At 46.3% G+C, this 26,376-nt stretch overlaps 1 protein-coding gene across 4 annotated transcripts in view; it reads right to left on the bottom strand.

Annotated features, from left to right (window-relative positions):
• The window catches only part of LOC141103381 (coagulation factor XIII B chain-like), a gene marked incomplete in the record, with an annotated part of 968,440 nt that overhangs the window by 242,360 nt on the left and 699,704 nt on the right, over nucleotides 1-26,376 (bottom strand). For all 4 annotated transcript variants that reach the window (XM_073592895.1, XM_073592894.1, XM_073592896.1 and 1 more), the window contains 1 exon segment: nucleotides 14,448-14,630. In XM_073592895.1, coding sequence (XP_073448996.1) covers nucleotides 14,448-14,630 — 183 coding nt within the window.

Below are 26,376 nucleotides of genomic sequence, written 5' to 3'. Positions count from 1 at the left end.
GGTATGAGTGTCAGTGCTGGGGGGGTGGGATCAGTGTCAGTGCTGGGGGGATGAGTGTCAGTGCTGGTGGGGGGGTGGAATGAGTGGGGGGGTGGGATCAGTGTCAGTGCTGGGGGGATGAGTGTCAGTGCGGGGGGTGGAATGAGTGTCAGTGCTGGGGGGATGAGTGGCTGTGCTGGTGGGGGGTGGAATGAGTCAGTGCTGGGGGGTGGGATCAGTGTCAGTGGTGGGGGGGATGAGTGGCTGTGCTGGTGGGGGGGTGGGATCAGTGCTGGGGGATGAGTGTCAGTGCAGGTGGGGGGGGTATGAGTGTCAGTGCTGGGGGGGTGGGATCAGTGTCAGTGCTGGGGGGATGAGTGTCAGTGCTGGTGGGGGGGTGGAATGAGTGGGGAGTTGGGATCAGTGTCAGTGCTGGGGGGTATGAGTGTCAGTGCTGGGGGGGTGGGATCAGTGTCAGTCAGTGCTGGGGGGATGAGTGGCTGTGCTGGTGAGGGGGTATGAGTGTCAGTGCTGGGGGATGAGTGGCTGTGCCGGTGGGGGGGTATGAGTGTCAGTGCTGGGGGGGTGGGATCAGTGTCAGTGCTGGGGGGATGAGTGTCAGTGCTGGTGGGGGGGTAGAATGAGTGGGGGGCTGGGATCAGTGCTAGGGGGGTATGAGTGTCAGTGCTGGGGGGGTGGGATCAGTGTCAGTCAGTGCTGGGGGGATGAGTGGCTGTGCTGGTGGGAGGGTGGAATAAGTGTCAGTGCTGGGGTGGGATCAGTTTCAGTGCTGGGGGGATGAGTGTCAGTGCTGGTAGGGGGGGTATGAGTGTCAGTGATGGGGGGGTGGTATCAGTGTCGGTGGGGGGTATGAGTGTCAGTGCTGGGGGGGTGGGATCAGTGTCAGTGCTGGGGGATGAGTGTCAGTGCTGGGGGGATGAGTGGCTGTGCTGGTGGGGGGGAGGGATCAGTGTCAGTGCTGGGGGATAAGTGTCAGGGCTGGTGGGGGGGTATGAGTGTCAGTGCTGGGGGGGTGGGATCAGTGTCAGTGCTGGGGGGGATGAGTGGCTGTGCTGGTGGGGGGGTGGAATGAGTGGGGGTTGTGGGATCAGTGTCAGTGCTGGGGGGATGAGTGCCAGTGCTGGGGGGGGGTGGGATCAGTGTGAGTCAGTGCTGGGGGGATGAGTGGCTGTGCTGGTGGGGGGGTATGAGTGTCAGTGCTGGGGGGGGGGGTGGGATCAGTGTCAGTCAGTGCTGGGGGGCCGAGTGGCTGTGTTGGTGGGGGGTATGAGTGTCAGTGCTGGGGGGGTGGGATCAGTGTCAGTCAGTGCTGGGGGATGAGTGTCAGTGCAGGGGGGTGAATTAGTGTCAGTGCTGGTGGGGGGGTGGAATGAGTGGCTGTGCTGGTGAGGGGGTGGAATGAGTGTCAGTGCTGGGGGGTGGGATCAGTGTCAGTGGTGGGGGGGATGAGTGGCTGTGCTTGGGGGGGGTGGGATAAGTGTCAGTGCTGGGGGATGAGTGTCAGTGCTGGGGGGGTGGGATCAGTGTCAGTCAGTGCTGGGGGGATGAGTGTCAGTGCGGGGGGTGGAATGAGTGTCAGTGCTGGGGGATGAGTGGCTGTGCTGGTGGGGGGTAGGATCAGTGCTGGGGAATGAGTGTCAGTGCAGGTGGGGGGGTATGAGTGTCAGTGCTGGGGGGGTGAGATCAGTGTCAGTGCTGGGGGGATGAGTGGCTGTGCTGGGGGGATGAGTGGCTGTGCTGGTGGGGGGGTGGAATGAGTGTCAGTGGGGGGTGGGATCAGTTTCAGTGCTGGGGGGGTGAGTGGCTGTGATGATCGGGGGGTGGAATGAGTGTCAGTGGGGGATGGGATCAGTTTCAGTGCTGGGGGGATGAGTGTCAGTGCTGGGCAGAAGGGATGAGTGGCTGTGGTGGGATGGAATCAGCGGTGGTGGGGACTGGGTTCATTGGCAGCGCTGGGTGCTGGGATCAGAGACACTTACTTGCTGTCAGTGTCCACTCGGTTTCCCCTGCATTGCTCCGTGTCTCTCTCGGCTCCCTGCGCTCCACGTGTCACTGTCTCTACTCCAGTCCTTACACAGCGTCCGCGACCTCCTGCAGCTCCTCCCCCTCCTTCTCTTACTTGATGTCAGCAGTGCCCGCCCCACCTCCCTACATTCTCTCTGTCTCTGGATAGGCGGGGGCGGGGTGGTCCACAGTATCAGCGCTGCCTCTGCCTTCTCTCTCTCCGCTCAGCGAGCGAAAGCCCCCCTCCCCGCGCCAGAACAAACTGACACATGCTGCCCTCACAACAGCAGCCAGAGTGGACGGGCCCCTCACACTAGCGAACGGACGGGCGGCGGGCTTGTCACACTGGCGGGCGGCGGCGGGCCCCCCCTGGATTGGCGGAACTACAGGGCCCAGTCGCAAGTGCGACTGCAGCGACCCTGATAATTCCGCCACTGCTGTACACATTGTATGAAAAGCTGGCTCCGCATTGCCAGGCATCTGTCCTGTTCATGGGAGACTTTAATGCCACGCTGTCCCGTGAATTAGATAGGCCCTCCCCACAATCTACTTTTAATTCTGACCTGGGTTCGTGGGCTCAGGCAACTGAGTTCCAAGAAGCATGGAGGTGGCTTCACCCCCAGGATAGAACGTACTCCTGCTTTTTGTCCACATTTAAAACGTCTTCCCGAATAGATTTGGCTTTTGTCAATGCTGCCCTCCTTGCAAACATCCAAGAGGCTAGTTACCTTCCCTCTGGTTTATCTGATCATCATCCTCTTAAATTGACCATTAGGACCACCAGGTCAAAGAGTAAAGCCCCTATGGAGGTTACAACCCCATTGGATCAACAATGAAGCAATCCATGATAAGGTCTCTCCCTCTTTACAGGATTACTGGGTGGATAATGCGGGGTCAGCCTCCCTGGAGGTGGTGTGGGAGGCTTCCAAAGCTCACAGCAGGGGTCGATATATCTCGGCTGTGGCGGCGGTTAGGGCGGAACTTGGGGACAAGGTATCTGACCTGCAACACAAAGTTGAGGAGGCTCTGACTCATTAATCGATCTCGGCTACGATCCCCAACTTCGAGCACCTTTCCTCGCTTAGGCGGGAACTACACCTACATGTCTCAGACATCACCAGAGCTGGTATACAAAATAGCAGACAGGAACATTTCGAACATGGAGATAAAAATAGCAAACTCCTGGCGATGCTAGCACAGCAGGATAGGCCCTTAGCGGTTATACCTGAAATCCTTATGGAAGAAGGGGTATTAGTCACCTCCCAGGAGGATATCCTATCTGCATTCACCAAGTTTTATACCTCTCTATATGTCTCCTCACTCCCTGATAACTTTGACCCTGCTCCAATGCTCTCTATGTTAGACACGCTAGCTCTGGGATGGCTCTCTGATGCAGAGAGACAATTCCTTGTTTCAGAGATCTCACCAGAAGAGGTCGTGGTGGCCATTAGATCTTTCCCAGCAGGGAAGATCCCGGGGCCGGATGGACTCCCCATAGAATATTATAGAGCTCACGTAGAGACACTCGCCCCCAAATTAGCTCAGATGTTTCAGGTCTGTCTCCAACGGGGCTCCTTACCACCCTCTATGAGGGAAGCCCATATTGTTCTTATTCCAAAGCCTAATAAAGACCCTAAGCTGTGCGCCTCCTACAGGCCGATAGCGCCCCTAAACTGTGACCTAAAAATACTGACTAAACTACTGGCCGCTAGGCTTAATAAGGTAATAAAATCCCTGATTGACTCTGATCAAACGGGTTTTATGCCAGGTAGGTCCACAGACATTAACATACGCAGACTGTTTTCTAATATTCATGCCCCCCATACTAATCAGGGTACTAGGACCATTGCCACCCTTGATATGGAGAAAGCATTTGACACGGTGGAGTGGGTATATCTGTGGGAGGTGCTGAGAAGAATGGGTTTCCCACTGAAATTTATTGACTGGATCCGTACATTATATAACGGTCCCCTGGCATGTATTAAAATGAATGGCTCCCTGTCTCCTCCGTTCTCCCTGCAGAGAGGCACCAGACAGGGATGCCCTCTCTCCCCGGCCCTGTTCGCCCTGGTCATGGAACCTATAGTGGAGGCCTTTAGAGGCTCGACCGAGGTCCGTGGGCTTAGGGTCGGCTGGCTGGAGGAGAGAGTGGCTTTCTACGCGGAAGACTTACTCCTATTTTTAAACGACGCTGGTGGCTCTCTGCGGGGCGCACTTGGGGTCATGGACGTCTTCTCCGCCTTCACGGGGTTGAGGGTGAATTGGCACAAGTCTCAGCTCTTTCCGGTGGATGAGGGGGCCAAGTCCTCCTCTACCCCATTCCAGTGGGTGAATAGATTTACCTATTTAGGTATCATCATCTCAAGAGAGGGCGGGGATTTTGTCCAGCTTAATCTTGATCCTGTCCTGATAGTTATCAGATACAAATTGAAGGCGTGGGGCAATCTCCCTCTTTCCCTCATTGGGCGTATCAACCTTCTTAAAATGAAAGTCCTCCCCAAACTCACATACATTTTTAGGAATTCCCCACAATGGCTGACCAAAACTTTCTTTACCTCTCTTAAACAACTTTTCCTCTCCTTCATTTGGGGAACAAAGCCACCTAGATTCAAATACACCACTCTGACCAGGCCGGTGGACAGTGGGGGCTTGGCTTTACCTGATTGTCACAAATATTTCTTGGCCACACAGCTTGTAACTGCCCATTGGTGGTTGCAGCCGGACCTGACCAATTCTGCAACGGTGCTGGAGGCGGCTATAGTGGGGTCTCTGGAGGCCTTGAGGGGGTTACTTTTCAGGGGGGCCAAGAACACCTCACACCTTCTATGCGCACCACTATGCGGGCGTGGAGGGTAGGGGAGGCGCTGAGGGCACCCCAGCCGAACTCCTGGTCTCCTCACACCCCCCTGTGGCTGAATCCTAACCTATCGCAGTTCAATACCATCCCGGATCCACAGGCCTGGGCTAAATATAAAATATTGACCCTTGAACATGTGATCACCAATGGGGAACTCATCCCCTTTCATGTCTTGCGTACCAAATTTAATGTGCCTGCAAGTGCCCACTTTCGGTACCTTCAAGTCGCTCATGCCTATAGGTGTCAGTTCTTGGGCCAACCAATTATATTGGAGTATTCATAACTCGAATCCACCCTTCGAGTGAAGGATCTTGAGAAACCCACGTCTCAGATTTATAGGGTCCCTGCTGGTTGCTGGCATCCCTGAGCTGAAATGAAATGGGTGGGGGACATACTGGAGCTGAATGATGATAACTGGAGGGAGATCTGGGATTTTCCGTTCTCCCCTCTGGTCTCAGCCAGGGACAAGCTAGTCCAATACAAAATTGTACATAGAGTCCACTACACCCCCCACAGGTTGCACCAGATGTCGCCGGCGAATTCACCGGCGTGTTGGCGCTGCTCTTATCAGCCGGGGGATTTCTTTCACATTTTCTGGGCCTGCCCAGCAATTGCACACTATTGGAAACAAGTGCTCCAGGTGATCCATGGGGTCACTAGGCTTGTCGTCCCTTGTGATCCTAAACATTGTCTGCTGGGACTAGTGGAACAAATGCCAATACTTAGAACTAGGAAAATACTAATATCTCTGTTATTATATTATGCACGTAAGGCCATCACGATGACCTGGAAACAGTCATCTCCCCCCTCGGTTAAATTCTGGAAAAGCCTTGTCAATGCCAGTTTGCCCCTTTATAAAGCCACCTACTTGAGCAGGGGTTGCCCACAGAAATTTGATAAGGTATGGTCCTGTTGGGTGGATAATGCCACAGCGTCTGATGCGATAACTAGTTCCTAATTTAACATTATGGTTATAGTATGCTAGCAGATTGACCCAATTTTTCTTGGCACATTATCCTGTCACTTTAATACAGAGCACAATGTTTCCTGAATTAACCCTCTCCCCCATTGGGGTATAGATAAACAAGTTTGTATATGTTAAAGGATGTGCCCTGGAGTGGTCTGTTGCCACTTTAGAGGATGTGCCCATGCCTGGGTAATGTTTGGCCCGTTTGTGGGCAACTCTGTATGATAATATAAAACGTAATAAAAAGATTTTGCAAAAAAAAAAAAGAGTTCAGGGATCGGGAGTAGTTGAGGCAGTTCAGGGGTCAGGAGTGAGGCAGAGTTCCGGGATCAGGAGTAGGTGAGGCAGAGTTCAGGGATCAGGAGTGAGGAAGCATTCAGGCATTAGGAGTGAGGCAGTGTTTAGGGATCAGGAGTAGGTGAGGCAGAGTTCAGGGATCAGGAGTGAGGCAGAGTTCCGGGATCAAAAGTATCTGAGGCAGAGTTCAGGGATCAGGAGTGACATAGCATTCACACATTAAGATTAAGTGAGGAAGAGATCAGGGGTCAGGAGTAGGTGAGGCAGAGTTCATGGATCAGGAGTAAGTGAGGCAGAGTTCATGGATCAGGAGTAAGTGAGGCAGAGTTCAGGGGTCGGCAGTAAGTGAGGCAGAGTTCAGGGGTCAAGAGCAAGTGAGGCAGAGTTCAGGGGTCATGAGCAATGAGGCAGAGTTCAGGGGTCAGAAGTAAATGAGGCAGAGTTCAGGGGTCATAAGTAAATGAGGTAGTGTTCAGGAGTAAGTGAGGCAGAGTTTAGGGGTCAGAGGTGAGGCAGAGTTCAGGGGTCAGGACTAAGAGTTCAGGGGTTGGAGTAAGAGTTTAGGGGTCAGCAATAAGTGAGGCAGAGTTCAGGGATCAGGAGTAGATGAGGCAGAGTTCAGGGATCAGGAGTAGATGAGGCAGAGTTCACAGGTCAGGAGTAGATGAGGCAGAGTAAATGGATCAGGAGTAGATGAGGCAGAGTTCATAGATCAGGAGTAGGTGAGGCAGAGTTTAGGAATCAGGAGTAGGTGAGGCAGAGTTTGGGGGTCAGGAGTAAGTGAGGAAGAGTTCAGGGTTCAGGAGCAAGTGAGGCAGAGTTCAGGGGTTAAGAGCAAGTGAGGCAGAGTTCAGGGGTCAGGAGCAAGTAAGGCAGAGTTCAAGGGTCATGAGTAAGCGATACAGAGGTCAGGAGTAAGTGATGCAGAGTTCAGGGTTCAGGAGTGAGGAAGAGTTTGGGGTTCAGGAATAAGTGAGGCAGAGTTCAGGGATCGGGAGTAGGTGAGGCACAGTTCAGGGGACTTATGGGCCCGATCCCTACTGGCAAACTATTCTGCCCCTTATTCTCTTGAAGTCGGATGCTATCTAATGTTGGTTTAAGAGTAACATGGTGAGAATATTCCCTAAATGCACTAAGGCATCTTTGACTCTTATGTTTCATGATCATATGCGAACATTTTCTTTGTAAAATGTTTAGATAACCATTTACCTCACCATCAACCCCTGAGGAAGAGGTTCCAACCTTCATAACCTTGAAACGCGTCGGGCTTCTGTTTGTGCAGCCCTCAGCAGAAACAGTTTATGTGAGGTTACTTGTGCTATCACTGTATACAGATATGTATATCTCTTTTGTTACCACCAATTGAATTGTCGGCATCCACCTCTTTTAGTCAATTTCTTGTCATGTTTTAACTTTTGATAATAAAATTATATATATTTTTTGATATATTGCTTCAATACTCTTGCCTTATAAAGTCCCACTAGAGGAAAACAATTTTATTCTGAGGGGTCAGGAGTAAGTGAGGCATATACATGCACACACACATGATATATATATATATATATACATATACACACACACACACACACACACACACACACACACAGTATCTCACAAAAGTGAGTACACCCCTTACATTTTTATTATGTCTTTTCATACAACACTGAAGAAATGACGCTTTGCTACAATGTAAATTAGTGAGTGTACAGCTTGTATAACAGTGTACATTTGTTGTCCCCTCAAAATAACTCAAGACACAGCCATTCATGTCTAAACCGCTGGCAACAAAAGAGAGTACACCCCTAAGTGAAAATGTCCAAATTAGGCCTAAAGTGTCAATATTCTGTGTGGCCACCATTATTTTCCAGCACTGCCTTAAATGGGATGTAAACCCTCAGGGTTTTTCACCTTAATGCATTCTATGCATTAAGATGAAAACCTCCTGTGATGCAGCTGCCCCCCAGAGCCCCCCTTTTACTTACCTGAACCCAGTCTTTCCAGTGAGGGGGGTGAGCACACCAGCTCAGGCCAGTGTTTCAGGTCCTGATTGGATAGATTGATAGCAGCGCCGCCATTGGCTCCCGCTGCTGTCAATCAAATCCAATGATGTGGGAGCCAGGGGGGCGGGGCTGAGTCTGAGTCCTGTTGCCTGTGTCAATAGGCGCAGTAGCAGGACACAGGAGCGCGCCCTCACGAGTGCCACGAGGGAGAGCGGCTCTCCAACAGGGCACTCGAGAAGAGCAGGAGCGCCGCTGAGGGACCCCAGAAGAGGAGGATCGGGGCCACTCTGTGCAAAATCAACTGCACAGAGGAGGTAACTATGACATGTTTGTTAAAAAAAAAAAACCTTTTAGATATCCTTTAACCTTCTTGGGCATGAAGTTCACCAGAGCTTCACATGTTGCCACTGGAGTCCTTTCCCACTCCTTCATGACGAGATCACGGAGCTGGTGGATGTTAGAAACCTTGTCCTCTTCACCTTCCGTTTGCAGATGCCCCACAGATGCTCAATAGGGTTTAGGCCTGGAGACATGCTTGGCTAGTCCATCACCTTTACCCTCAGCTTCTTAAGCAAGACAGTGGTCATCTTGAAGGTGTGTTTGGGGTTGTTGTGTTGGAATACTGCCCTGCAGCCCAGTCTCTGAAGGGAGGGGATTATGCTCTGCTTCAGTATGTCAAATTACATGATGGCATTCATTGTTCCCTCAATGAACTGTAGCTCCCCAGTGCTGGCAGCACCTATGCAGACCAATTTGATGCAGTGTGCGGCCTATGGTCTGAGCACTGACAGGCTGACCCACCCCCCACCCCCCTCAACCTCTGCAGCAATGCTGGCAGCACTCATACCTCTATTTCCCAAAGACAACCTCTGGATATGACGCTGAGCATGTGCACTCAACTTCTTTGGTCGACCATGGCAAGGCCTGTTCTGAGTGGAACCTGTCCTGGTAAACCACTGTATGGTCTTGGCCACTGTATTGTAGCTCAGTTTCAGGGTAGGGTTGCCACCTGTCCGGGATTCACCCGGACAGTTCGGGTTTTGAATCATGTGTCCGGGTTTCAGTCCACCTGAAACCCGGACATAATATTCAGACAGCAATGTAGCTCAGAACAGTGCCTGATTTGAGGGTAAGGGGGAACTATGCACTCCACATTACTGTTCTCTTTGGAGTGCCCAAAGGTGTCCCAGGTCTTTTACAATCCTATAGAGCAGTGATGGCGAACCTTGGCACCCCAGATGTTTTGGAACTACATTTCCCATGATGCTCATGCACTCTGCATTTAGCTGAGCATCATGGGAAATGTAGTTCCATAACATCTGGGGTGCCAAGGTTCGCCATCACTGCTCTAGAGTATGCTTAAAAAATTTTTTTGCTATTCGCCACTAAAGTGTTTGTGTTTGGCTTGAAGAAAAAGTGGCAACCCTATTTCAGGGTCTTGGCAATATTCTTATAGCCTAGGCCAGGGGTAGGCAGCCTCGGCCCTCCAGCTGTGGTGAAACTACAAATACCATCACGCCTCTGTCTCTAGGAGTCATGCCTGTGATTGTCAGGGTCTTGCAATGTCTCATGGGACTTGTAGTTTTAAAACAGCTGGAGGGCGGAGGTTGCCTACCCCTGGCCCTAGGCCATCTATATGTAGAGAAACAATTCTTTTTTTCAGATCCTCAGAATTCTTTGCCATGAGGGGCCATGCTGAACTTCCAGTGACCAGTATGAGAGAGTGAGAGCGATAACACCAAATTTAACACATTAGGGCCCAATTTGGACATTTTCACTTAGGAGTGTACTCACTTTTGTTGCCAGCTGTTTAGACATTTTGTTGCGTGTTGAGTTATTTGGAGGTGACAGCAAATTTACATTGTTATACAAGCTGTACACTCACTACTTTACATTGTAGCAAAGTGTCATTTCTTCAGTGTTGTCACATGAAAAGTTATAATTAAATATTTACAAAAATGTCAGGGTAGTACTCACTTCTGTGGGATACTGTGTGTGTATATATATATATATATATATATATACATACATACATACATATACATACACACACACACACATTTTTTAAAAGGAAGAGGGAGAGGGATTGTAAAAATAATTTGAAATATGCCAACAATAAGTCATCTTTAATAATTCAACAAACACGACCTGATGCCATTTTCTCAGTCACAGAGAGATCCCTTCATTACAGCCAAGCGAGTCATATTTTACCCCATGTTGGGCAGGGCTAGGCCTGTGATTGGCCTTAGCAGTGCCCAGTAACGGTCCTCCTCCGACTGGAAACAGGGACCCTTCCCCTAGCAGACCGGCACCCGATCACCTCCCATCACAGGAGCTGGATGGAACTTTGTTGCAGCTGTGAGTGACGATCATAGCTGCAGCAAACACAGAGAAGCAAATAACATTTTCTCATGTTATACAATGCGTGGGGGCACAGTGGGCTCCCCTTAGTGCCGCTGCGGGTCAAAGAACTCAGAGATCAGCATGCACAGCAGAAGCTGTGTCTCATGGACACTGTCCTGCTGTGCCACTCTGCAAATGGGGAGGGAGTCACATGCCAGTAAAAAAAAGTCGACCCCTGAGCCACACTGTTGTTCACTGTAAACAGAGCTCTGTGTGTTTGTACACACAGAACTCTGTGTGTGATTGGAACTCATTGGCTGAAATCTGCTGCCAAACTTGTACTGTGTCCAGTCACACGCATGCGTGCCCCAAACCTGGAAACATGCCAGCAACGTACATGTACAGGAGCAAGGTAGTTTTCTGAAAGCAGAGTCTGTGTGCAAGATCATAAGTTGGCCCCTCCTGACAGTGAAAAAGAAAATGTGTGAGGTGTTGTTTATTATTTTCACTAAATATTGGACAGGGCTTGAAGGAGTGCATAGTGTGGGGGTTCAGTAGTAATGCAAAGGTTCAGTAGTAAGTGACGCAGAGCTTAAGGGTCAGGAGTGACATAGAGATCAGTAGTAGAAGATGCAGAGTTCAAAGATCAGGAGTAAGTGATGACAAATTCAGAAATCAGTAGTAGATAATGCAGAGTTCAGAAATCAGTAGTAGATAATGCAGAGTTCAGAAATCAGTAGTAGATAATGCAGAGTTCAGAAATCAGTTGTAGATAATGCAGAGTTCAGAAATCAGTTGTAGATAATGCAGAGTTCAGTAGTCAGTAGTAAGTGGTGCAGAAGCCAGAGGTCAGGAGTGAGGCAGAGTCCAGATGTCTGCAGTAAATGACAGAGTTCATGGTCAATAGTAAGCGACTATTGACTTACTGATTGACTATTGATTCTATTAATACCTTTAATACGTACTTCAGTTTATCTGTGACTTTAAGAAATTTGATACTTGCATAGTGCAGAAATAATGGAAATAGGTCTGGGTTTCACTGTATTTTACACAGTAAGCGACACATAGTCCATAATCAATGAATAGGTGATGCAGAGTCCAGAGGTCAGGAGCAACTGACACACAGTACAAAGGTCAGAAGTAAGTAATGTAAAGATCGGGTGTCAAGAGTAAGTGATGCAGTATTCAAGGGTCAGGAATGATGTAGAGTTTAGGAGTCAGGAGAAAATGGTGGGTCAGGAATAAGTGATGCAGGGTTCAGAAATCAGTAGTAGATGATGCAGGGTTCAGAGGTCAGTAGTAAGTTGTTCATAGGTCAATAGTAAGAGATGAGGCCAGGGGTCAGGATAAATGATGCAGAGTTCAGGGTCAGTAGTAAGCGACACAGGGTTTAGAGGTCAGGAGTAAGTGACGCAGAGTTCAGGGTCAGTAGTAAGCGACACAGGGTTTAGAGGTCAGGAGTAAGTGACCATGTACCCCACAGTACAGCTGCACAGCACTCCCCCGCACAGTTTACAACCATCCCTGAACTTATAGTGGTTCCTGTTGTCCTCAGTGTAAGTTCTCTTCTTCTCTTCCCTAGGTCCAGTAGGTGGTGCTAGCAGGACTGTGAATGGCCTAAGCAGTGGCCAATAACAGTCCTCCCCCTGTAGACAAGGACCTGCCCCTGAACATATGACCGGCACCCAATCTCCTCCCTAGCACAAGCTCTGGAGGGATCTTTGCTGTGGCTAAGAGTGACAATTGCAACTGCAACAAAGACAGAATGGAAGGGTGTTTCTCCATGTGATGCAATGTGTGAGGGTACAGTGGGCTCACCTTTCCTTTGGGGTTCATGTGCACTGCACACATTACACCCATGTAGAATACACCAACTGATCTGGAGATACAGTATATTTGATCTTAGGAACACTGCCACCTGGAGGTTTAAATGAAGCGGTGGAAGTGAATACCATAAGGTAGTTCATATAAACAGGGTTAAGTTAGTATAAGGCTAATTATTTTTTCTACTACTATCATTCGTTAAGATTGTATATGATATATTTTATTACTACTTTGTTTGAGTCAGAATCTTTCTGTAGCTCATCTTATCATAGGTTCTATCTAAACAATTGTTTATTGTTATTGTTTATTATTTGTGAATATGATCTTTCCTGTGATAATTCTCTTATTTCTACATACAGTGCATACATCTTCTTTTATATTATGTATTATTATTATTATTACTAATCACTCTTTTTAGATCAGTTTAATAATAATACAATTTATTTTATTATCCTACATAAAGTAACCATTTTTTGCTGTATTATGAACAAAACTGCCATTTAGGATTCATTAGCATTTTATTGCCGCTAAGTTACTATTGCTGACAGTCTGAAGAATGGAATATATTTCCAGAAACTTGCCCCAGCAACAGGTATCTTTTAATGTGCAAAGTGGAAGGCAGACTAACATTACAGCTCAAAAAAGAACCACGGAAAACTAGAGGCAAGAGTTGTTTGTGCTCCAGTGCGAGGTCCCAAGTGGCATGCAATTCCTCCCCTGCTACTGCCAGTAACCAAGGACAAAATATAGGGACACTTCATCTCAGTTCACACTAGGGCGGCTTCAAGGTCGCTTGACTCATTATGGCTTTCAAATGACTACTTTAATAGAAGTCAATGCAAGCCGCTCCGAAGTCGCCCCCAAATAGTACAGGGACCTTTTTCTAAGTCGGAGCGACTTGAGTCACTTAAATTAGAATGGTTCCATTGCACTGAATGGAATGCGACTTGTCAAGCGGCTAAGTCGCCTGACAGGTTGCCCCAGTGTGAACCGAGCCTCATCCATGATACGCTCAGTGCAATGATTTTAATTAGGAGTCAATTACTTTTATCATTTACATATTAAACTGGGATGCTACACCATGATGGAGCACTCTTATTTTTTTTTTCAAAATTTCACTAAAGACTTGCATAGCTTAGACTTTGCAATACATCATTTATAGATTGTATGTATCAGTATTGTACTAGTAGGTATTAAATGTCTTATGTTGTCGAATTCAAAACTCAAAAATTATTAAAGCGGAGGTCCGCCCAAAAAAAATAAAATAAAACCAGAAGCTACATATACTGCAGCTGCTGGCTTTTAATAATCGGACACTTATCTGTCCCTTAGTCCAGCGATGTCGGCACCGCAGCCAATGTTTCCATCAGCTGTCGGGTGCTGCCGCCACCATTGCGGGTAAGGGAACCCAGCGGTGTAGCCTTTCAGCTTCACGCTGGGAACCCTACTGCACATGCGCGAGGCTCTATCCTCTCTCCTACTGGCCCGGCGACAGGGGGAGGAGGAGCGAGCCCCAGCCGTGACGTCAATATCTGTGGCTGAAGCTCCCGGAAGTGGGAAAGGATACATGTCAAAGACCGGTATCCTGTCCCCCCCGAAAGGTGCCAATTATGGCACCGAAGGAGGGGAGGAATCAGATGAGTGGAAGTTCCACTTTTGGGTGGAACTCCACTTTAAGTCATATGCCCTGTACATACGATAGGATTTTCCGATGGAAAATGTGTGATAGGACCTTGTTGTCGGAAATTCCGACCGTGTGTAGGCTCCATCACACATTTTCCATAGGAATTTCCGACACACAAAGTTTGAGAGCAGGCTATAAAATTTTCTGACAACAAAATCCGTTGTCGGAAATTCCGATCGTGTGTACACAAATCCGACGCACAAAGCGTCACGCATGCTCAGAATAAATTAAGAGACGAAAGCTATTGGCTACTGCCCCATTTATAGTCTCAACGTACGTGTTTTACATCACCGCGTTCAGAACGATCGGATTTTCCGACAACTTTGTGTGACCATGTGTATGCAAGACAAGTTTAAGCCAACATCCGTCGGAAAAAAAATCCATGGATTTTGTTGTCGGAATGTCCGATCAATGTCTGACCGTGTGTACAGGGCATTACAGTTATATAAACTGGAAACAAAAAGCACCTACCTCTGCATACTGGTGGTTCTGTCCAAACGTTGTCCTCGCAGGTGATATAATTTGCGCTTTGTCCCATCGTATAGCCTTTAGCACACTCATAAGTTACTCTTTCACCCGAAAAGTATGTGTCCTTCTTTTGTACCTCTTTGAGTATTCCATTAGTAACTTTTGGTGGGGGTTTACATGAGGAATCTAAAAGTGGCACATAAAACATACTCATGTATTTGAGCATACAGTAACTCAGGCATAAGCAAATAGGAAAAAAGCCAAAGACATCACATAGTGTATTGCAACCTTGATTTTTCATTTAATGTTTTATAGCACTTGTAGTCATGATTGCCCACTGCAGCACAGATGCCCAAGTAAATTAGGATGCAACACTGCCTGGCACAGTGTACCAGCTAACATCTGAGATCTGTGTGGGGAATTAAGAGATAGGAGAGAGGTGTGGTAACGCCCAGTTTTTTTTTTTTTTTTTAAACATGAACTTTAAGTAGAATACCCAACACAACTAAAAAACTATTAAATACTAACGCGCTGATATTATTAAAACCTTAATTTAAAAAAAGGTGCCTAAATGAAGACAGCTGTAACCAATATAAGTGCTCCCGCACTGTAAAAATATGTGAAAAATGTAAACAATTAAATGTGAACAATTGGTGCGCTACTATCACAACCTTAAATAAATGCACATTGCTATTTAAATAAATGAATTGATGTAAATAAATAAGTGCAATGTGAAAATATGTGCAAAGTAAAAATAAATATAAATATAAATTAATGCAATGTGTTAAATAGACACCTCCATAATATAAATACAAATATGTCCGCTGAGATGTCAAATAAAAGCACACTGTTTTGGATCTTAATGTGCACTTCCAAATAAACTTTGCACAAGAAATCTACGTGGGAAATCTCTGTGTACTGCACATACATATGCCGATCAGTTGTTTCAATCAGTGGATATGGTAGTAAGAAGAAACCTCCACCCTTCGGGTGTCTTGTTCGCTCCTAGAATGTCCTTTTCTCAATCCACAGAATCTGGTAGCTGTTACTATTTTCCCAGAATACCGATCTCAAAACGAGAAAAAAAGGAAACAAAAAACTCATCGCGCAACACTGTATTAATCACTCACATGTATTCAGCTTCAACTAAGCGTGTATAATCAGTCAGGCTCACAAGCATACTCCTCCTTACTTCACCTCCGTGCTATTCCGAGCACTGGGGTGACATCACTGGCTCCTGGAAGTGCACATTAAGATCCAAAGCAGTGTGCTTTTATTTGACATCTTCTCAACGGACATATTTGGAGGTTACTACTCATTTTTTGCTATTTAATTTATATTATGGAGGTGTCCATCCAACACAACTATGCCTTTACACAATTTAGAAGGGAAAACTTTCCAAATCCAAATAAAGTTAAACTTGTGGAATAAAAGGTATCCGTGTGAGTGGTGAAGTTGTATTGTGAGGCATCCTTTGATTACCTCCTATCTAGCATCTCTACAATACTCACTGCCAGAATCATGTTTATAACATCATATGTTATAATTGACAAGTAAATAACTGGGTTTTGCCAATAGCACATTGCTAACCAACCTTACTATATCTGTGGCCAATTAAATTTTTCTGGGCAGCTGGTATGGTGACATAAAAAATAATATAATGTGCCATGCACTTGGGACTTGTGGAATGTGGAAAAGGTGGCAATAAGTAAATAGTAGAGCAGTCAGTGGTGGTGATAGCAGTAACAATGGTAACTGTACCCATTGGTATCAGAGATAGGTGGCTTAAACTCTTTACTTGTCACCTGTCACACTAAAATTTTCTTAAAAAGGATGCTGGTGGGAAGGCACATGATTGGGTCAGTTGAGGCCAGAGGTCCAGTGTACAGACCCAGTAATCAATTGATACATTTTCTGGGACCACTAGGCAACAGTTTTGCTCCTATTCTGTGAGTGCCAGTCTGGAGTCGTCACTATGTAGCTAGATGCGTGCTAACTAGCTTTTTTTCCAAGGAGTTGTATTTTGTCTGGATATTTTTGTGCTGATCTTCAATCACAAGCTATCTGGAAGACAAGCTCAATATCATGCATAATTGTATTGTCTCTAGTTTAGCCATTGAGTGCACGTGGATCAAAGAAGGCCTTGATCAGTGGTTCCCAACTTCAGTCCACACGTACCCCATACAGGCCATGTTTTGGGAATTTCTCTTTGATAAAACTGCTGTCATGAATACCAAGTCATTGACAACCTGTGCAAGGTGAAGTAAATCCTGAAAACATGACCTACTGCAACAGTCCTGCTTGAAAAAAAACAGCAGTGGAGATGTATGGCACTGCATATGACCACAGTTCTTCTGCCTGTCACAAAGTCCCTTGAGAATGCAGAGATACAGATGAAGGGATATTTAGCTTAACTGCATCTATTTTATTATAATCAGCTTCCATTTTGATTCTCTTTCTAGCATCCATTTCACAAATTACTAGGTGCACGGATTGGTAATCTAGTTTCGTTTTTCATGTTCCTGTTCGTCTACTTTCCATTTCTTGTAAAGCACGTGATTTCCTAGAAATTACGCTTTTGCTGAGATTCGGTTTTGTCATAGATTTTGCTTCTTTTTTATTGGATAATCTGTATGACAGTACGGTGGGTTGAACTTTCTGATGCATTTTTTTATTGCTTGTATAAATACTAATAATCAAATACACGTCAGATTACTCTGAGAAATGCAGCTTGTGTGTGTGTTCCAATTTCTCATGGGTTAATCTCCAGGCCTGCGGGTATTAGAAGTCATACCTTAGTCAGAGGTATCGAGGGTCTATATACCCCTAGACCATCCACATTTCCTAGCAGATTGGGTGCTTGTCTCGGGATCGAACATAATATGTCCGGTGAGTTGAATTTATATTTATTTTTCTCTTGCCGTGACCTCTATTCCTTTAAAGGGACCTGTAATTTAGACCTCGATAAGTTAAACTGCTCTGAGAAGCAGTAATGAGTTAAGACTGCTCTGAGAAGCAGAACTTGTTCTGGGTGAACAGTGAGATAAGCTCTGGGAGAGCTTTCAAGGGCTCTGAGAAGTCCATAGTCTATGATTTATACAGTACTGTAATTATAAGAAAAAGTCTAATAAGGTGTGCCGGACCAAACCCGATCTCTTTGCTTGTCTTATCTATCGCGTAGAAGTTAAGATAATCCGTAAATCTGCCTGTGTGGAATTTGATAGGCGTTGTGAGGTAAGACGACGCCTTCCACTGCACTGTGTCATAATGGGACTCAAATAAAAGGCGACAGACGTGTCTTGTGGTGAACTCCCGGCTCCTCTTTGTGATTGATGGAAGTCCCCCAATCGAAATGTAGAGTGATGCTACAATATCCGGAGATGTATTGATGCTTACTCTTAATGATTTACATATGAATGCTTTGACTCTAAAGTATAAGATATAACCTGTATCGTATTAACTTTACAATAAATACCTTTAATCCTTATTTGCCTATATGGTAAGATAGTGAGCGTAGTAGCAGTGTTAATAACACTTTAAGGTAATACATAAATTGGGGGGCGTGGTTTTGACATGCAGCAGTGAGGACACGTTTTTCCCAAGCTCCTCCGACGCTGGCAAATCAATTATAGCACTTGATCAGCTCTCTGCCATTGTCCTACACCTGAAAAAAAAGCGGAAGAGGTCAGGCAAGCCCCTATCTAAAAAAAGGGCCTTCGGTTGGCTCGATAAAACGTTTCCTTGCCATGGATCCAGAAGACCCAGCAGACATAGATGACCTAGGCCGCTCGCCTCGTGGCGTGAGCTCTGGCGCAAGCTCCGCCCCTCGACATAGGCCCGAACACAGACACCGCTCTCCGGCCTCATCAGCCGGCTAGGAGGGTGAGGAGAGCACGTCCAGACATTCAGGGGTCGCGGCCTTGGTGAGTGACTTATCCACCAAAATGGAACTTGCATCCATGCTTTTGAGCCTAGAACGCGCCATCAAAAAGGAGGTTTCCGTTGTACGCTCTGACCTCTCTCAAGTATTAGAACGGGTGGAGGAGACAGAGCAGCGCCTGGATCGCCACACGGTGGCCATTAAAAACCTGCAGTCATCCACTGGCAGCCTTACCATAGCTCACATGATGGCCCTATATAAAATCGAGGACCAGGAGAACCGCAACAGGCATAACAATATTCGCATCAGAGGATTACCTGAGGCGACTAGAGATGAGGATCTTCTCCCCTCCATCCAGGATATTTTTATTGGTCTGTTGGGGCAGGCCGCTGACCACCCTCTGAAAATTGACTGTGTGCACAGGGCCCTCCGTCCCCACAACCTCTCTTCAGACACCCCTCATGATGTAATTTGCAGGGTCCATTACTACAAGAAAAAATAACTCATTATGAAAAAGGTCAGAGATGCTACATCATTGGACTTTGATGGCGCCATATTATCTTTTTTCCCGGACCTGGCCAGAGAAACTTTAGAACGACGCAGGGCCCTGCATCCTCTGACGGAGAAGTTGCGAGCCGCCTCCATCAAGCACAGATGGGGCTTCCCAGTGGTGTTGATTGCAGAGATGGCAAAACGGCGATTCTTCGGTTTCCAGAGGACCTGGAGAAATTTTGCATGGATGTAAGCATATCCCCGCCTGAGCTACCTGGATGGCAGGATGCCATCCCACCCCTGCCCAGCAGCACTGAACCCAGATGGCAGAAGGTGGATCGTAAACACCGATCTTCCCCCTCTGGGGGTTCACCACAGATGGGATAACCGTTGGGCCGGATGGCCTGGGCCCTCTCATTCCTAACGCTTAGCCCTATCGGAACTTACATGGCCACAAGTATACCTCTGTTATTTGTGTTTTGCGGACGCTCCTCTGGCCAGGTACATAGGTCTTACTGTGCCTAACTATGCTGCTGTTGCCGTATAAGTTTAAAGACATACTCTCAATCTTATATTTTATAAATATTTCATAAAATATTTTTGTGTTTTAGGTTTTACGATTTGTGTTTGTTGTTTTTAGATCCTCGGCCACTTGTTGTCCTATTGTCAAAATTAGGGATGAGCCGAACACCCCCCCGTTCGGTTCGCACCAGAACATGCGAACAGGCAAAAAATTTGTTCGAACACGCGAACACCGTTAAAGTCTATGGGACACGAACATGAATAATCAAAAGTGCTAATTTTAAAGGCTTATATGCAAGTTATTGTCATAAAAAGTGTTTGGGCACCTGGGTCCTATCCCAGGGGACATGGATCAATGCAAAAAAAAAGTTTTAAAAACGGACGTTTTTTCGGGAGCAGTGATTTTAATAATGCTTAAAGTGAAACAATAAAAGTGTAATATTCCTTTAAATTTCGTACCTGGGGGGTGTCTATAGTATGCCTGTAAAGGGGCGCATGTTTCCCGTGTTTAGAACAGTGACAGCAAAATGACATTTCGAAGGAAAAAAAGTCATTTAAAACTACTTGCGGCTATTAATGAATTGCCGGTCCGACAATACACATAAAAGTTCATTGATAAAAACGGCATGGGAATTCCCCACAGGGGAACCCCGAACCAAAATTAAAAAAAAAAAAAATGGCGTGGGGTCCCCCTAAATTCCATACCAGGCCCTCCAGGTCTGGTATGGGTATTAAGGGGAACCCCGGCCAAAATTTAAAAACAAATGGCGTGGGGTCCCCCCAAAAATCCATACCAGACCCTTATCCGAGCACGCAACCTGACAGGCTGCAGGTAAAGAGGGGGGATGAAAAATCCCCCCCCTCCTGAACTGTACCAGGCCACATGCCCTCAACATTGGGAGGGTGCTTTGGGGTAGCCCCCCAAAGCACCTTGTCCCCATGTTGATGGGGACAAGGGCCTCATTCCCACAACCCTTGCCCGGTGGTTGTGGGGGTCTGCGGGCGGGGGGGCTTATCGGAATCTGGAAGCCCCCTTTAACAAGAGGACCCCCAGATCCCGGCCCTCCCCCCCTGTGTGAAATGGTAAGGGGGTACACTTATACGACACTTTTTTCACAAAAAAAGTGTCAAAAATGTTAAAAATGACAAGAGACAGTTTTTGACAATTCCTTTATTTAAAGCAGGGTTCCACTCAAATTTTTAACTTAATCTTACCCCCTTCAGTTAATTGCATAGATGTTCAAATGCCGCACAAATTTTTTTTTTTATCACTATAATTACCTTTATTGTGGCACTTCCTGTCTCTCCTCCCATGGGAGTAGGCATGTTTATTGCCTTTCCCCGGCACCGCACTATCTCCTGGGAGCTTAGTGTCAGACTTCCCAAGATTCAGTGCGGAAACAATGATCATGCGTGTGAACAAGCTGTGAATGAACAGCATTCACCGCATCCAGGAAATCAATGCTTGTGGGCTTCACATGCCCACAAGCAAGATGGAAACAGCCAGCATCACATTTTTTAAGTTATTCTTCAGTACGAAAACAGATAGAGGCGGAAATATTATGCCCAAACTGAGTATTATTTTGGGGTTAGCAAAGTGTCTCAATAACCTAAAAAAAAAAAAAAAAAAAAAAAGAAGATCGGTCGCCGGACTCATGCTCTAAATGCTTCTTCTTTCTTCTATCTTCTATCTTCCTTCGGTTTCTTCCTCCAGCTTCTTCTTCTTCTGGTTCTACCTCCGGTGTTCTCGTGCGGCATCTTCCTCCGCGGCGTCTTCTTCCCTTCTTCTTCTCGGGCCGCTCCGCAACCTCCATGATGGGAGGCTCCCGCTGTGTGGCGCTTCTCGTCTTCTGACAGTTCTTAAACAGAGAGATTTTGAGGGGGACCCCACGTCATTTTTTTTTTTTTAAATTTTGGCCAGGGTTCCCCTTAATATCCATGCCAGACCTGAAGGGCCTGGTATGGAATTTAGGGGGGCCCCCCACGTCATTTTTAAAAAAAATATTGGTTCGGGGTTCCCCTGTGGGAAATTCCCATGCTGTTTTTATGAATGAACTTTTATGTGTATTGTCGGACCGCAATTCAGCCGCGAGTAGTTTTAAATTACTTTTTGTCCTTTGAAATGTCATTTTGCTGTCAGACTGTTCTAAACACGGGAATTATGCGCCCCTTTACAGGCATACTATAGACACCCCCCAGGTACGAAATTTAAAGGAATATTACACTTTTATTGTTTCACTTTAAGCATTATTAAAATCACTGCTCCCGAAAAAACGGCCGGTTTTAAAACTTTTTTTTGCATTGATCCATGTCCCCTGGGGCAGGACCCAGGTCCCCAAACACTTTTTATGACAATACAATGCATATAAGCCTTTAAAATTAGCACTTTTGATTTCTCCCATAGACTTTTAAGGGGTGTTCCGCGGCTTTTGAATTTGCCGTGAACACCCCAAATTGTTCGCTGTTCGGCAAACTGGCGAACAGCTGATGTTCGAGTCGAACATGAGTTCGACTCAAACTCGAAGCTCATCCCTAGTCAAAATGCTTAGCCTTAAAGTTTTACATTAAGTGCTTTTCATAAGCATTCATTTCTTTAGGTTTGGGGTCGGTGCCGGAGCATCGGGACGGCGCACACGTCAATTTGGTGCCCGTGGTCAGATGCCCGGAGTTCCTCACTCCCCCTTCACAGGGCGCTGCATGGCCTCATGTCCCTATGCTCCTGCACCTATTGGAGCGGTGGGCGTGCGGATGTTGGGCATCGCATGCACCCTCTCCACGTACCGCAGACTCCTGTGTGCACATGTTGACCATCCTTTTGAATGGTCGGTATTCTTCTTGCTGCAAGTTGATGATTATTTTTCTTCTTTTCACACTTTTTCTACTTTCTCTCTTTTTCTCTTCCCCCCCTTCCCCTCCCCACCCCCACCTTAACCTCTTATTTCCCGCCTCAGGTCCAACTCCTCAGGAAAAAAGTGTTTGCAGACATCTCCTACTTCTGCCCAAGGCTACGGTAAACCGTATACGCCCCAGGAAAAAGGCATAATTTATATAGAGAGCTGGGTCACCTGCGGGGAGATATTGTTTTTCTGCAGACGACTCACCTCACACACACCACCACTGTGAAACTATTCTCCCAACGGTATCCTACGTGGTATTATAGCCTCTCAGATATATACAAAGCAAAAGGTGTAGCCATTGGGTTCCGTAGCGATACTGCGTTTAAGCTAGACACTGTTATGTGACCCTAATGTCGTTTTCTGTTTGAGAGGCAACCTGGATAGTATGCCATGTACTTTAGCGAATCTATATGCCCCCAACCGAGACCAGGCAGGATTTATAGCCGCTACCTTAAAGAAACAGATTTCGTGCACAGGTGCATTCTTTTAGCTGGAGATTTTAATACCCCATTGGAACCAGCCTTAGAAACGCCTAAAGGGAGGTCTAGTATCTCACATAACCGTTTGTCGTTCATATGCAAAATGTTTACATGAATACCAGTTAGATGTATGGAGGATTATGCACCCACAAACGAAAGATTACACTCATTTTTCCCAGGTTCACCACACCTACTCAAGAATTGATTTACTTTTCATAGATCACCATCACCTCTCGCTACTCATGAGTGCTCACATAAAATCTTCACCTATATCTGATCATGGCCTGATTATGATCAAATTAAAAATCCCATCCCTGCCTCATAGAACCACAAATTGGAAGCTTAATGATGCTCTCATAGCTGAGGTCATAGACAAAAAACAAATAGAGGACGACCTATCATTCTATTTTAGGAAAAACACACACCCCGACATCTCACCGGGTACACTTTGGGAGGCCCAAGAGGCTCATATCCGAGGTAAGCTAATGGAACTGGGAGCTAGGAAAAAAAGGGAACGGTTATCTCAGCAATCTCAGCTGCTCATTGACATTAAAGTGCTTGAGCTACAACACAAAGCCAGTCTATCTCAAGCAACATTACACACCTTGACCTTGAAGAAGGAAGAATTGAAAGCCCTGTTCCACGTAGAACAGAAACAGTAACGTATAGTAGCCCACCGTCTGCTTCCTTTATAGCAAAAATCAAAAATTCATCAACTACCCTAGTACATGATACACCGGCTATAGCGAAAGAATTCCGTGAGTTTTACCAACATCTGTACAACGTCCAACACTCCATAGCGGACCAGGATACTAAAGCCACTCTCATTAGGGACTATCTGACGAGAGCTAATTTGCCTAGACTTTCGCCCGACACCCTAGCTACTCTGGAAGGAAAGATCACCACCTCTAAGTTATGGGTTGCTCTAAAAAGTATGGCTAATGGCAAAGCACCTGGCCCTGATGGCTTCACGGTAGCTTATTACCGAGCTTTTGCAGATATCCTGCTGCCTCGCTTATCTTGCTATGCCAACACAACCTCCGATGGCAGCGTCCTTCGACCTGCGACTATACATGAGCATATCACCATTATCCCTGGGAAAGACCCCGCCAATTGTGCGAGTTATCACCCTATTTCGTTGCTGAACACGAATGCCAAATTGTATGCTAAAGTTATTGTGAATAGACTCCTCCCCTTGATCCCACAGTGGGTATCTAATGACCAAACAGGTTTTATCCCTGGCAGGGAGGCAAGGGACAAATCCCTTTGTACCCTTTCTTTAATGGCTCATGTTCGCTGGACCTCCCAGTCCACCCTGTTATTGTCAACGGATGCCAAAAAAGCGTTCGACAGGGTGGACTGGGATTATCTCATGGCAACGCTGGCACATCTGGGCATAGGTGCCCCCCTTGTATCCCAAATTTGGGCTCTTTATAACAAACCTACTGCCCAATTGCGTATAAATGGCACCCTCAGCGACCCATTCACCCTATATAATGGCACCCGACAGGGTTGTCCCCTTTCACCCATCCTATTCGCCCTATCCCTAGAGCCCTTTCGCTCTACAGTGAGACATAACCACTCCATTCATGGTATCCCTGTAGGAGAAGTTGAACATAAGTATGCTGCATATGCAGAATATATTTTACTTTACATACAACCCCGATCTCTCTACCTAACCTTATGTCTGAATTCTCGTTGTTTAGCGCTATCTCCAATTTTAAAAGTAATATGACAAAGTCTGAAATCTTAAACATATCCGTCCCCGCCCAGACTGTAGTCCACTTGAAGCGGTCCTTTCCCTTTAGTTGGCAGACATATAAGATGAAATATTTAGGTATCTACCTTACCCCGAACCCGACCGCCCTGTTTCTTACTAACTTTTCTTACTAACTTTCTGCCCCTACTTAATAAGATTAGGTCAGATTTGCAGAAATGGTCTCAAATAGCTCACACATGGCTGGGGAGGATTGGAGTTGTGAAGATGAATATACTATCCAGGTTGCTATTTCTGTTCCAAATGATCCAGTTTGGTATACCTGTAGGCTTTTTTACGATAATAAGATCGTTGATTGGTCGATATGTTTGGAACAGAGCACGACCCAGACTTGCTAGGTCCCTCCTCACTAGACCTAAAAGGGAGGGGGGTTTAGCCCTTCCAGATTTTAAAAGGTATTTTTTGGCAATTGTGTTGAATAGAATCTCTGACTGAAAGTATCACAAAAACTCTAAGCTTTGGGTGAACCTGAAAACTGAGCTTGGTGGTTCAGACCTTTTCACACAATTATGGATATCCAGGAGACACAGAAATCTGTCTCTAACCACATCACCATTTACGTGCTCCACCCTCATATTATGGGACTCGCTATGCAAGGCTAAAAAAATGGCCATACAACTCACCACTTTTGCCATTGACTGGCCATAACTGATTCCAACCCGGGAACAGAGACCCCAAGACTCATACCTGGAATTTAGGAGCTTCGGCTCAATTACATCACATAACCACCTCAACGGGTATTCTACCTTTGGATACAATTATACATAGCTCCACAGTGACTCCCATGGTCCAGTGGAGGTATCGTCAGCTCTCAGCTTTCGTCCACTCTCTTCCAAAACCTTTACGGTCCATTTCGGAATTGACACCCATAGGAGCTGCTTTCACTGAAGACAAACCAGTGGAGAAGCCTGTCTCCTATTTCTACCAAGCTCTACACAGATTAACTCCCTTACGGGACCCTACTTTCCTTAATAACTGGGAAAAAGATCTTCACAAAGAGTTATCAACAGATCAAAGAGCCACTATTCTGACAATGTCCCACAACTCCTCTGGGGCTTCCAAAACGGCAGAGGTGAATTATAAACTGCTAACTTTATGGCACTACACTCCTGTGGTGCTCCACAAAACCTTTCCTCAAGCATCAGCTCTGTGCTGGAGAGGTTGTGGTGAGCGGGCATCACATGCTCATATATGGTGGTTTTGCCCACTTATACGTCCTTATTGGCTGTCTATTCTTCATTGGGCTAAGGAAATCCAGGGAACTGAGATCCCCAATGACCCGTGGATTGTATTGCTGCATTGTACAGACAAACCAGTGGTAACATATAAAAAAATCTTTAACACCGCATCTCCTTAATGCTGCAAAAGCGCTTATTCCTCGACTCTGGAAACAAGCGACCATACCTACCTTACGCCAATGGCTATTGGAAGTAGATCATATGTATCATATGGAAGATCTTACTCTCTCCCTTAGACACAAATCTGATTTAGCGAAACAAATATGGTCCCACTGGTTTGCATTTAAATACAGGTCCGCTTATGTGGATATTATGTCTCAAACCAAATAATATGTTTTTGGCTCCTTCTATTACATAATGGAGTTTGGACCGAGGCGGCCCCATTTCCCTCTAACCCAACCCCCCCCCTCCTATCTTTACTTTTGTTCCTCTTATTACTTATATTCTAGTCTCTCAAGGTTATATGCTTAAGTAAAGGTATTTTACAGGGAAGATTTTGACACCTATACTCGGTATATGATGAAAATGTTTTTCATGATGACCAGTTGATAAACATTGAGTGCCTTAGGCCTAGCTATGTGTCACAGATAGTACTTGAATATTCATGTACTTATATATCCCCACACATCTGGCTGTTTGTTTTATAC

Source organism: Aquarana catesbeiana, linkage group LG07, assembly GCF_042186555.1.
Source record: "Aquarana catesbeiana isolate 2022-GZ linkage group LG07, ASM4218655v1, whole genome shotgun sequence".
Taxonomy (NCBI): domain Eukaryota; kingdom Metazoa; phylum Chordata; class Amphibia; order Anura; family Ranidae; genus Aquarana; species Aquarana catesbeiana.
The sequence above is the reverse complement of the archived record's forward strand: the minus strand, read 5'-3'. Positions and strand labels throughout refer to the sequence as shown.